Raw genomic sequence first — 14,264 nt, forward strand, 5'->3', positions numbered from 1 at the left:
ACTTTATTTACAAAATATTAATCTCCAACATACGTTCACGCAACAACATCTCTTCTCGCATTAACACAACACGCATGCATCGTGGTGCTCTAGTGAATGACCATTGGAGATTCATATTTTGTAAATAAAGTGGTAAATTGTTGTTTCTGCGCAAACAAAGCACTTGTATTGCTTCATAAAATTAAGATATTTTTAATGAAATCTGAGAGCTTTCAGTCCCTCCATTGACAGCCTACACAACTACCACTTTCAAGCCCCAGAAAGGTAGTAAAGACATCATTAAAGGCAGGGTAGGCAATTTTCTGAGAGGCTAGCGAGCTAGCTTTGAAAGCATGAGATCCTGTTCTCCCTTCAGAGCGTCTCCAAAGACACGACTCCTTCAAAAGTTTCAAAACACATGAACACGTACAACAGTGAGTAAACAAAAGAGTCACGAGAGACGGCATTCAACTACTTCATGTCTCAAAGCACATAACATTGCAATAATAATTAACATAAACAACTTAAAGAGCGCTGACCTGTACCACCTGACTGCTGCAGATTCATTTCAGTGTTGATGGTGTTGCCACTGAAACGCATAAATTTGAGTCATAAAACGCTCTGATTATATCGTCACAATGTTTCCAATCTCTTGCAAATGACAGTAGTTATGGCGTGAACGCAGATGAAGCTGGTTGTTTTGGTTCAGGAGGAACTGTAAAAGTTGCTGCTGTTTCGTCACTCGGAGACTGACGTCCGTCTGTCTAAAACTGAGCATGAAACGCGCTGATGATGGGTGATAATTGCGTGAGCAGGTGCGCGGAGGTATGGAAATACATACCTTGACAGGCAGGTAGGACTGAATACAATGACTGGACGACGAACATTTTATGTTCTTAGACGAGATGTATATATATATATATACACACACATTTAGATCACTTAACTTTGATTGCTATCAGGATGTGAAGAGACTTTCAACTAGCGTTATAAAAAAAATTTTTTTGGAACAAATCGCCTACATTGCCTTAAAAATAGTAATCCATGTGGTTTAACCTCAATTTTATGAAGCAACGCGAGTGCTTTTGTTTGCGAAAAAAAACCCATAATTTACCATTTACAAAATATTAGCCTAATCTCCACGAGCCAGTAGCCTATACATTTTCTTGAAGTAATATGACACAAGAAATATGATCAATATTAGGCTATATTTGTGTGTGCCAACACACCGTTACACTGGCTACACTAGTCTGAACGAGTTAATCTTCTATTAGGCTATATTTCACTCTTCAACTCCAGTGTGTGTGTGTGTGTGTGTGTGTGTGTGTGAGAGAGAGAGAGAACACAGATTGACGTCAGCAGTGGGCGTGTACCTGGGCGAGTAAAGTCAGTTCAACAGTTTGCGGTTCAGTCTTCACTTTTCAAGCGTTTGTTCACTCGCGTGAAACTCACGTCCGTGAAATTTGCCAGCGTGAGCGAGGACGCGTTACATCATCAGCTCACCTTTACCGCAGGTGACACAGAACACCCGGAAGAACGCGCGCATCGAATATCATACGAGTCGCTTCAGTTTCCATAAAGCCCAGAAGAGCTCAACAGATCACAGTCATGTCAGACACAGAGCTGAAGAAGAACAAGCTGTTTATTGTGCTGATGGATGTTGTGTGTGTGCTCGTGGGTAAGTCGGATCTTTTATTACATATGCATTTCTGTATGTTCTAAGCCGAAGATTGTGAAATCCAGCCTGAGTTCACCAAAGTTCACCTGCCACCTTTAACTTCAGGTTTTTTTTCCCATAGGATACAAGCACACCTCACACTACACATTAAATCTCTGTCAGTGACATGACCATTGTCTGACATAAAAAGTTTTATGTCCCATTTGTTAATACAATATGCCCAGTGCCCAGTTATTAATATATAATATTAGTTTTAATTTGGGTTTCATGCATTTTTGAAAAAGTTCACACTGTTTTCTACACTTATTTACATTTACTTAATCAAAACATTCCCAAATCACGATAAATAAAGTGTATATATTGCAAATTCTCATGGCTACTCAAATTGACCTAAAAAAAAAATTCCTTTTTAATTGAAAGGTCAAAAATAGAGAATGACTTTGTTTCCAGAAATTAAAAACATATTCATAATAGAATAATTATTTGCTATGAATTGCATTTTTAATTGCATTTTAAATGTGTCAATGACTAATACATTATTTTCTTTTTTATGAGCTTAGGACTTCATCTTTCTAATTTACCTTTATTTAAGTGGCTGGTTTATACAAGGTAAATGTTGAGCAATTTAAAACCTGAAGTGTCTGGTGTTTAACTTACAGTGATAATAATGTATTTCATGCCACTTAAAGCAAAACTATGGGAACATACCCAGGATGTAACCAAATTCTCAAGATTGGGGGGACCAAACGTAAAGTAGAAATCTGACATTGAAAATAATTCTGAATATTGTGTCTCCCTCAATAATGTACATAATGATTTACATCCTATATAATACTGTTTTTTTGTGTGTGTGTTTTGTTTGGTGGTATTTACCTTGCAGTACCGTGTTAATACCATCATACAATAATATGATAATACGTTCTTTTCTAATTAAATACTAACATTTTCATTACAACTAAATTATGACATGAACAAAACCTGATGATCATGTTCTCCAGCATGATTTGAGATGTTGAGCATCATTGGAAGAACATCTGACCATCCATACAAAGAGTCACATGATCAATGTCACTGGTTTGCATTTGCTCAATAACCTTCAAATAGAGCAGAATCATTCACTATATATCAAAAACGTGATATTGTGTAGTATATTTTCCCCCCAAAAATGAAGTCTCAGACTTTTGGTCCCCATCAATCCATAGTTTTACCATCTGATAAAGAAATTATGTATAAATCTTTGCACCGTGGTACTTTTTATAACTTCGGAGCTTGTTCACACATGCAGTGCTTTATTTGAATGAATCAATCTTATGTTACAAAAGGACTGATACTCTTCATTCCCATAATTATTAGTTCAGATGCAGCAATCATAATAACTGTTGGTGACATGTTCCCTTTACTCTTCCTGCTTTTCATATGGTTTCTGTGCCACTGTAACTTTGATGTGAGATTCTGCTTTGTATTTCACCACTAACTATTATTTGAGGCAGCACATAATAACACCTGTAATATGAAATGTGCAAGCATTATCTGATGCGCTCCTCTACTGAAGCATATAGGCTATATCATCCATTACAGTAACAATGCTGACCTTTAGGAGTGTCTCCATGCATAATTATAGTTGAAGTGAACAATGCCAAAAGACAGTTTTATGCTTCAGTTCCTCTGTGTGGTCTAGTAGACCTGTCCAGATGACTCAGCATAGAGTGAATCAGTTTTAATAATAATACGTTTATTTTATACAGCGCCTTTCAGAAAACTCAAGGTCGCTTTACAATAAAGTACAAATAAACATGACATAGAAACGATACAAATAAACTGAGATGGATAACATAATAGATAAGTTACATATCCATACAAATCTGATCATAGAGTCAATAGCAGAGGTGGACAGTAACAAAGTACATTTACTTCAGTACTGTACTTAAGTACACTTTTTGAGTATCTGTACTTTACTTGAGTATTTTTTTTTCTGGAAACTTTTTACTTTAACTTCAATACATTTGAAAGACAAATATCGTACTCCACTACAATTCTGTCAAGGTCCTTGAGTAGAAAGTAGTAATGTCAGTCAGGGGATGATGTTGGTCCGAAACCATGGTGGACGTTATTGAGTGCACTTATTCAATCTCACATTCAATCCCACTACTGGAACGGTGTTCTAGAAATAAATGTGATATTGATATGAGGACAGGACATAAGGTACTGTAAGTGTAAGTTACACACAACAATGCAACAATAATAAAACAATGCATTGACATTTACTTTTGATACTTAAGTACTTTTAAAAACAAGTACTTCTGTGCTCTTACTTAAGTAAAAATCGGTCTTTACAACTTTTACTTGTAACGGAGTAATATTTGACCAGTAGTATCTGTACTTTCACTCAAGTAAGGAAGTTGTGTACTTTGTCCACCTCTGGTCAATAGAGATCAAATATTATGTTTTAAGGTGGGTTTTGAAATCATGTAATGATGAAAGATGTGTTGGGGAATAGAAGCGGTACAAAAAAGCCCTTCCACCGAACGATGATAGTTTGTGCCTACGGATCGTCAACAGACGGTATCGGAGGATCTAAGTGTGTGAACTGGGGAGTAGGTATGTATGAGATCAGAAGGATAGTTGGGGGCAAGACCATAGAGTGCTTTGAATGTGATGAGGAGTATTTAATTTTACTTGGTTCACTTAGCGTGAGTCAGATTTACATCCAAGAAGTGTTCATTAACTGCTGCTGACACAGCAGAGTCTCTCACAGATGAAGACTGATGAGTCTCAAAATCAGTAAATCTGTGCCAGTATTGGTGTAGTGGGATCTGTTTTCATTTAAAGCAATAGTTCACCCGAAAATACCAATCCTGTCATCATTTACATTCAAAAAAGAACTATACAGGCACTGTAAACGTGGTACATATGACTTATGATAGGTTTGACTATGATGGAGGGGGAAGATTTTCAGTGAATAATAGTCTATTCCTCACACAAAGCTAACAAACTGCTTCAAAAAACTTGGAATAGAGTGTGACAGTGCTCACCCACTTTATCATTTTCTTTTGCCTTGGTTCTAGAAGTGTTTTTCCCATAAGATTTTGTTTTTAAAGTTTTTGTTAAAAGAGCTTTAAACAATGAAACCAACCAACCAATGAATCACATCATTACAAAATTTTAGGGATGCACTACAGTATCGGCCGATATGTAAATTTTTAATATGTCTGATATTCTAAAGCCAATAAATAATGGATTATTTCCTTCAGCTGAAACACTCCAGATGCGCAGTGTTCGACATGATGGTTTTGAGTTGCTTGAAATATGATTGAAATCACTTTGAAAAGGAAAATGCAGTTAAGTGAAAAATGTGCAACGCAAGTTTGTCTTATAGGCTACACAAAAAATTAGAATGAAAACACTTTCATAAAAGAATTCTTTGTACACCCGTGTTTTAACACGTTGTTACAGGAGAAGCGCATTCAAAATGAAGTTACACCTTCATGACCATCTAAAATTGAATTTAGATTTATATGGCAATATATTGGTTATCGTTTTTATCATCACTTCCGCTGTTAAACAAGATTATTGTAAAAAATGTTGTAATAATGCGGTCTGACTGCTTCAACAAAAAGCGTATACCATTGATTAACAACCATGTTTACAGAATGTTTGTTTTTAATGGTTCATAACTTATCTAAAAAAATTTAAAATTCCCCTTGCAGAGAAAATAAATGAGATTTTTTACTTCTGAAACTGAATTTTGGTCTTGGTTATTTGAATGAACAACAATGAAATGAAACATTATGGGTTAAATCTTACTTAAAAAAAAAAAACTTTAAACAAAGCCAATTTCTTCTATAGACAACAGAGATTGACAGTAGCCGTGTTTCCATTAAAAATTTGCCCAAAACTGTTGCGATATTTTCTAAATGTCGATAAAAAACGATTGCCGGCGTTTCCATTAACCGATGTTATGCGACTGAAACATAATTTTTTTCTCTCGCGATAAGTCATTTAAAAAATCATGGCGATGGATGTTGGTAGGCTTACGTATATCGCAGCCACCGCACTAGCCATTATTTTTAAAGGGGTGGTATAGTGCCCTTTTCACAAAATGTAAAATAAGTCTTATGTAAAATGTCCCCAGAGTGTGTATGTGAAGTTTTAGCTCAAAATACCCCACAGATATTTTTATATAGCATGTTAAAATTGTCATTTTTTGAGGGTGAGCAAAACCGCACCGTTTTGTGTCTGTTCCTTTAAATGCAAATGAGCTGCTGCTCCCGGCACAGGGGGCGGAGCTTCAAGAGCTTGTGTCCTTTTACCTCACACAGACATGCACTGAAAATTTCAAAAACTTTTAGCCTTTTATGTTCAAACCAGATTCAGACAATGATGGAGAGACTCAAGAAGAAGTGACAACATGTAGAAGCAACAGGACATTTCTGAATGGTTAGTTGGTGAATTTATGTAGCTTATGTGTAGTTATCTTCTAATCATTGATTATCATATTCTGTCTTGATAATCTATAAATCGTGTTCAGGGGGCGGGGTTTATGTAAATTCTAGGGTTGGTGATGTTAGTAACCCGGGAAGAATGTCGTGTAATCTCTACCAGCCGTTTGTTGTACTCCTTAAAAAGCAATTTCTTTAAAAGCAAATATCTCCCTTTGCTTTGAACTTTGATTGTAACTTTGCAGATGTTGTTTATGCTCAAACAGCAACATTACACACTAACTAAAGTTAGAAAAGTGAAATCATAATCAACCACCCCTTTAATGGAAGGAGACGTAGGCGTGTATCCAAACATTAATGGCAAGGAAAACCCCTTATACTGGGAGCTGCTTCTTATGAGGTGTTTCTCCCTCATTTCTGCTTCAAGGTCTTGATAAATTGTGGCATTTCTTTGTTGTTTAGAATCCAGTATTCCCGTAATACTTTTGTCTTTTATGAGTTTAATAAAGAATGTCTCGTCTTCTGTCCAAAAACACCGCGTCATCTTTAAAGAATGATCGACTTTAACGTACGCCGGTGACCTGTAAATGCTAAAAAAAAAAACTGTCTCCATTGCAATTTGCGAAATATTCCTTTTTCGAATTGCCTGAAAAACCACCTCATGCGAGCGTAAAAACTTTTTGGGCGATATAAGCATTTTTACAAAATCAACATGTTTCCATTGGGCGTATTTTCAATTCGCAATTTAAATTTGCACAATTTGAAGGGTAATGGAAACGTGGCTACTGTGAATGATATTTCCATACAGTGTGGGCGTGGCCTACAGGTAAACCACACCTGTGCCATTCAGCGGGAAGATGATAGTGTACGCTGTCAGGAAAGAGAAACTCAAACAAAGTGGGTCAAAATTATAAATCTCATGCATGTGTTTGTCTGCACATTCTTGCTGCACTGTTTGCTTCTGTAAAAGTGTTGCGACGCTGCGTGTCAAGGCTTGCTGTAGAATCAGGTCAGTGCAAGTCACACGCTATTCTCTACTGTCAACACCAGATAGGGATTGCTCTCAAACCATCATACACGTGTACAAATATTTGCCTTTGTCTGGACAGACACGTAAATATAGATGATTTGAGAGCAATCCCTATCCGGTGTTGACAGTAGAGAATACTGTCAACTTTTCTGTATTCTACTGTATTCAGTATTCTACTGTCAATCCCTATCCGGTGTTAACAGTAGAGAATAGCGTGTGACTTGCACTGACCTGATGGCCGACAGGCCAGAAAGGGTGAATTAATGTGGAGTTTGATGCTCATACACTGAGAAGGGCTGCATGGTTAATTAACATAAAAATGAAATTGCAGTTATCAACTTGCAAAGTCTGTGATTTAATTGAATAAATGCGCTGCATGTTTCAGAATGGATCATGGCACTGTGTTCTTTTACACTTGAGCCTGTGTTTTCAGCATCTCAGTTGATAGTAAATGTTGCTCCACATGAACTCTGCATCTGCTCTGAGTTTGCAGATCTGTGGGTCGCTTATGACATGCGTTTGAGTCACAACATGCGCCAACCATCAACCAAGAAGTGGTTATAAACCCTTCAATTTTCCACCCCCAAAAAAGCTTGATGGTTTAACATTTGAAAATGATGATGAAGAAATTCATAATATTGGTATTGTATTTTTATTGTACTATAAAATACAATTATTTATAATTTTTTTCTTCAATACAATTTCTACTGTGAAATATTGTCTCAAAATAATATATATATATATATATATATATATATATATATATATACTTGTTTTGTCAGATGTGATTAATCATGATTCGTCGATTTGACAGCACTAATAATAATTTATATATATATATAAAAAAAAATATTTTTACAAACTTTTATATTAGATGTGATTGATCACGATTAATCAATTTGATTATTATTGTAAATATTATTATAGATTTTTTTTAAACTTCCCCCCACACACACCTTTTTTTATAGACAATTTTATCAAAAATATATTATTTTTTTATGCAATTTTGCATTGCAATTTTTTCCTTAAATCATGCAATGTAGATCTTCTGAGCCAAAAGGAATTTGAGGCTGAACTCTTTTCACTTGGCTTAGCAACTGAATATCAATGTCCTCGATTCATTAATGATTCTCACGGACACCAGTCAAGTCCATCTGGATCTGTATAGAGAAGCATTTGAGGAGAAAATAATAGCGGTTGTTGATATAATTGCTGATATAGAAGATGTGAGTGCCACTTTCTTCTTTCAGATTGTCTCTGTATTTTCAAAGGATGTTGTTCACTTTTGGCTCTGAAATTGCATTATAGTCCAGCTCTGGAGCTAATGTTCCACGATTATGATTCACTGCCTGTTTAATATCCTGCCTTTCTAGATCCTTTCACGGCTCATTGGTAGACCTTTGAAGGGTTTGGTATTGGAAAATCTCTGCAGTGTTGGGATTGGCAGGTTGCATTGTTTGTGACATTTGAGCAAATCCTCAGATGTCCACACCCCTCAGAACTTCATACACATGTACAAACGTTTCAAAGCTCTTCATACTGAAACTGGTAGTGAAAATGTGAGATTTGAAATGCTGAATGTTCTATTAAAGCCTCACTCTTAAACGGATAGTTCACCCTAGAATCAAAATTAAGTCATTATTTAAGCTCCGTGGTGTTGTTCTAATGCCGTATCTTTCTTTTATCCTTCTTCACAAAAGGTGAATAAAAAAAGTCCATATAATGGCAGTGAATAGCGACCAGCATCAAGCTTTTTATAAAAGATGCAAAAGTATCACAGAATGATCCCATGCGACATGTGCCGTATATTACAAGTGTTCTGGGGTATAAGATTTGGTGAAAAACAATCTGAAATTTAATGTAGGCCTATTATTTAATGAAATTCTTGATCTTGTACATTGGTCTTCTCTGTACGGCTGCACGACAGCTGGTGAATTGAATTTACTTATTGTAGAGTTAAGGAAAGGTATCATGAGCACTGTAATGTTTGAAGCAGATGTCATAACAAATGTCAGATGACCGGGAAGATTTTAAAACGAGCTGTTCATTCATAAATCCGTAAGATCTTTCCTTCGTGCTGTGGAAATACAAACCGGAAGACATGCAGAACACAACGAGCACAGCGCTGAAAAGGGGCTGGACTATAAGGTCTATTAGCGCCGCAGTTCACTCCGTCCAGAAAAAGCAAAAGTTATGAGAGATAAAGAATAACAAAAGCAAAAAAAGTATCTGTGTACTTTCTTCACTGAGCCAAATATCACCGGACCGGAACTCGCTTGTCTGATGACAGCAGGATTGACAGTTGACAGATGTGAACGCGATAACTTACGACAAACACAACGGATATATTCACCTCAGCTCAGAGAAGAAGGTACATGGGTTTTATTTAATGTCGGGTTTTTGTTAAGCTTGATTCCTCACAGCTTGTGTGGTTTTGAGTCACAAGGAACGAATTACAGTCACAAGGAACGAATTAACTTTTGCTTCTTTTTAAAAAAGCTTGATGCTGCTCGCTATTCACTGCCACTATGTGGACGAATGCGAGCGATGCATTTTATTTTATTTTTATTCTCCTTTTGTGGTCCATAAAAGAAAGAAAGGCAAATGGGGTGAGTAAATTAGCTTAAAGGGATATTTCACCGCTGGAAAGATGAATGTGTATTTAAATTGGGTCATTCTTGTAGTAGAAATGAGAAATTATTTTAGAAGTTGGTGCCTTCTAGACTGAGACAAGCCAGAAAATGTATTTTTGGCTCATGTGGATGAAAGACTACAACTCCCAGAATGCACTTGCTTCGCTGCCCTACGAGGACACTCCCAAGCCACGCCTACCGGTTACAGAGGGCAGTGTCGGGAGAAATTATACAGCTAGGCTACTAGTCGACTGGAAACTGAAAAGACGGTGTTTTATCGTGAGATCCCCCTGTGGGCGGGTTGAACACATGCGGAACGAGCTCCTCCTACTGGCTGTAGTCTCTCGCCTCTGGACAAAAGAGCCTCTGATGAGCTAAATGACGATTTTTGCGTCATCTGAGGTTTTTTTCCAGACACACAATACAGAAATCTCTCGTCTCAGGGGGACATGAGGGAGGGAAGCACGGTCACTCCAAAATACTTCCGGGTTTCTACTGATACAAAGCTTAATGCTAATCGGTGAAGTATCCCTTTAATTTTCATTTTAGGGTGAACTATCCTTTTAAAAATGAAAGTTCCAATTCCAAAAGGGGTTTTCACAGTGATGCCATAGCATAGAAGAACCATTTTTGGTTCCTCAAAGAACCTTTCATACCCCTTTTCCCCCCAAAAAGAACTGGTTCGGAACTGGTGCTGGTTCAAAGTTGGTTCAACTTGCGAACCTTCTCAGAACCTGTTTGATTTTCCACTGACTAAGAGAGCCCAGCGAACGACGTCGTTACGTCACTGTGTACGTTGCCATACGTCTTAGCTTTCCCAGAAACGCTTGCGCCAACTTCCAAGCGTAACAATTACAATGGCGGACTACATCGTCTTTCTGCAAATGTTTCTCCTGGCTTTGCGATCCTATATTGGGGTCGGAAGAAGACGTTTATAACACATTTGTGCTGCTCGTCTGGATTACTATAGACGGAGGTTACGTTCGAGAAGAAGTTCGACAATAACCCAGCCCCCAGCCCCCGACGTAAGCATGACGTGGTAAAAGAACGGTTCTAGTCCAGCAAAGAGTTGGTGCCGCTTTGGAACCAATTTTCCTGGCCGAGAACCGGTTCTTTGGCTGTCGAAACACAAAGAACTGGTTTGCGAGTGGGCACCGGCTCCGAACCGGCACCAGCACTGCTTTGGTGGAAAAGGGAGTATCAGTGAACAGTTATTTTAAGAACCACTTTTTCTTAGTGTGAAGAACATTTTAAAAATCTAACTATAAAGAACCTTTTGTGAAATGGAAAGATTCCATGGATGTTTAAGGTTCTCCGTCACTGCCAATGAAGAACCTTAATTTTTAAGGTGTACAGGGATCCATGGCAGTGAAACTTCATCTCTAGGACTTGATTTCCTCTTTCCTTTTATGCATCAGCAGTTTTAGAAGAATTCGTGAGTTCATGTTTGTGTTTTGCTCATAAGGTCCTCCACAGGATGCAGGAGGTTAAGAAACTCTGCTGTTCTGTATATCCTCTTCCTGTATGTCCCATGATTCCTACCGACTTATTGGAAATGCTCCGGCTACTTCAAGTATAGAATTCTCAAACTTGACCACCTTGAAGAATGTTAATTACAGGATTTCCTCGACCTAACCGGACTATAGAGTTTAAATGGAAGAAAATTACGGAAAAAATACATTTAGTCATTACCTCATCCTCATGCTGTTCCAAATCTGTGTGACTTTCTTTTGTGGAACACAATATGAAGTATGCTGAGTTGAGTTAGTTGACATTTAGTTGCAAAGTTAGTTGAATGTCTAAAGTAGACTATGGAAATAAAGTGTAACTTTTTTATTTTTGGGTGAACTATCCTTTCAATAGTTAAAAAAACAAAATTTTCTTCAAATCCTTGAAACGTGATCTGGATCTGAGAAAGTTTGCGTGCTTCCAAAACTCTTTTGTTTGCCTCAGATATGTGAGTAACTGTGAGGAGGGTCTGTTTGTGATGGTTCAGTACAAGTTGTCAGCCTAATATTGCATGAGATATTTAGTTTTCTTTTATATTGATGAGGCTGCGTTGTGAGACCGAGCTCTTGACATTTGATTTGGAGTGTTTTGTTCTTTTGTTCTCTTCTCTCTGAATTAGTTTGGGACGGCCTAGGCCAGATAACATCAGATAACATGCCAAACTGATTTAACCAGAATCCTCTGATTTTCAGAGGATCTGTTGTGCTAAACGCTTAAAGGCTCCGTATTTAATTCTTATCAGATGCTTTCCTTCCTTTTCTTTTAAGTCAGGCTTCAATTTTCACTTCCCTACATCTGTGCACGGATGCTTTTTAAGTCTCTCAGATCTGACTAAATTTCCTCACTATGTTTATGTTTGTGGGCACAAATGAGCAACAAATGGCTAAAATAATTGGAAATGCTGGAAGCTTTTCTGTTTTTTCATGTGATGCAGTTATTCTCACTGGCTTCATCCCAATTTGCAAACTATCTATACTATATTAAGTAAGCGAAAGTAGGATTTCCGGATCATAGTATGTTGAAAAATATCATGCCAAACTGCCAAAGGTGTCTGGATGGCGTAGTATTTCTCTATTTAGGCTACGAAGTGTGCATCAGTGCAAATCCTTTTTTTTTTTTTATGCAATGACATGCACTGATAATAAATCATTCACAGTGAGAACGGGTAAATAGTCAGTTTTAAATTCATGTTGACTTGGCATGTGTGAAGTACAAGGTCTCCAAGCTTCCACTGTTTACTGTAAAAAAGTTTGGGGTTGGTAAGATTTTTTTTCAAAGAAGCCTCTTATTCTCACCTGCATTTATTTGATCAAAAAACAGTAAAAACAGTAATATTGTGAATTATTACAATCTAAAATAACTTTTCAATTTTAATATATTGTAAAATGTAATTTATTCCAGTGATTACTCATCATTACATCATTACTCCAATCATGTGTCACATGATCCTTCAGAAATCATTCTAATATATTCTGATTTGCTTCACAAACATTTCTGATTATTATGAATGTTAAAAAAGTTGTTGCTTCATATTTTTGTGGAAACCATTGATACATTTTTCATTTTTTAGGATTCTTTGATGATAGAAAACATTTATTTGAAATAGAAATCTTTTGTAACATAATTGTCTGGTTCTTTTGATCAATTTAATGCATCCTCGCTGAAGTAAAGCATACATTTCTTCTTCAAAACAAAAATCGTACTGACCATAAACCTTTGAACGGTAAACCCAAATGTTAATCAAAAGTTAATTATTATAAAATACTGCATCTTGATAGTTATTTATTTTAATTTTATGATGTGGTAGTATCTCCCTAATATGACATACTCCCTATACGAGAAAACTGCTTTACCAGCTTAAGCTGTGTCAGGTTTAGTGGACTGAGGAATGAATGAATCAGATTATCAGGGCTGTCCTCACTCTGCTGAACACTCACAATGCATGAAACAAAACCTCAAACCACAGGACCGACAGAACGAGAGCAGGAGAAGAGATATTTGGAGATAAGAGAAAGAAAGAGGAGAAAGAAAGAAAGAAAGAAAGAAAGAAAGAAAGAAAGAAAGAAAGAAAGAAAGAAAGAAAGAAAGAAAGAAAGAAAGAAAGAAAGAAAGAAAGAAAGAAAGAAAGAAAGAAAGAAAAGGGAGGTGGTCTCGTCTGTGTGGATTAGATGTTTCAGGTTTAACTGCCATTTCTATGAGCACATACCTCTGAGTATTACTCACACACTTTTACTCACTCACACACATACACACACACACACACACACACACACACACACACACACACACACACACACACACACACACACACATCAAGAACTGAAAGGATCATTTGAGTGGAACATGTTTGTGTGGAACTTGTACATCCAAAACCTAGTGAGCAACCTACGTAAACACCAGGTTTAATACGTCATAGCAAGAACACTGAGCTGGTTCTGGAACGGAGCGATAGAATACCGTACACCTGAATGATCTCAGAGAGGATCTCGATGATTTATGGCTGGCTCCTCAGATCAGTGTTCTGGTTTCGGGGTTCTTTAAAGCGCTGGTGTGCTTCTGGTGTTCTAAAGGACTCTGAAAGGATCTTCTTATGACATCATCAGGCTGTTAATGCCTTTTTTTGTTTAAATTGGAACTTTTTTTCTTTTTCTTTTCCAAGGTGGATCTTAAATTGAGTCATGTGGTTTAATTTGAAAGAATTTGTGGTTATATAATGTTTTGCTTTTTGATGTGTTAATTATGGTCTGATGAAGAGCTGTGGAACTTAATATTACCAATGTGGAAATGTAATAAATTGAATTATTTTATTTTTTATCTGTGCCTTTTCCAAGGAATGGAAAAGGCACAGCTTAATCCTCATTGGAAAACCTGAAAATTAGCTGAAACACATTTATAATGTTCCCAAAATGTATGTTTCAAATAAATGCGTTTGAACTTTCTATTCATCAAAGAATCTTGAAAACAAAAATATTAAGCAGCACAACTGTTTTCAACAT

At 36.8% G+C, this 14,264-nt stretch overlaps 1 protein-coding gene across 1 annotated transcript in view; it reads left to right on the top strand.

Annotated features, from left to right (window-relative positions):
• The first annotated feature begins 1,367 nt into the window (after nt 1-1,367).
• Nucleotides 1,368-14,264, top strand: part of plpp2a (phospholipid phosphatase 2a) — a 37,841-nt gene continuing 24,944 nt past the window's right edge. Inside the window, exon 1 of the mRNA XM_082173221.1 lies at nt 1,368-1,657. Within this exon, the coding sequence (XP_082029347.1) occupies nt 1,588-1,657 (70 nt within the window). The 5' untranslated portion in view covers nt 1,368-1,587. The remainder of the gene's footprint in view (nt 1,658-14,264) is intronic.

Source organism: Leuciscus leuciscus, assembly GCF_965113295.1.
Source record: "Leuciscus leuciscus genome assembly, chromosome: 6".
In the NCBI taxonomy this organism is placed as follows: domain Eukaryota; kingdom Metazoa; phylum Chordata; class Actinopteri; order Cypriniformes; family Leuciscidae; genus Leuciscus; species Leuciscus leuciscus.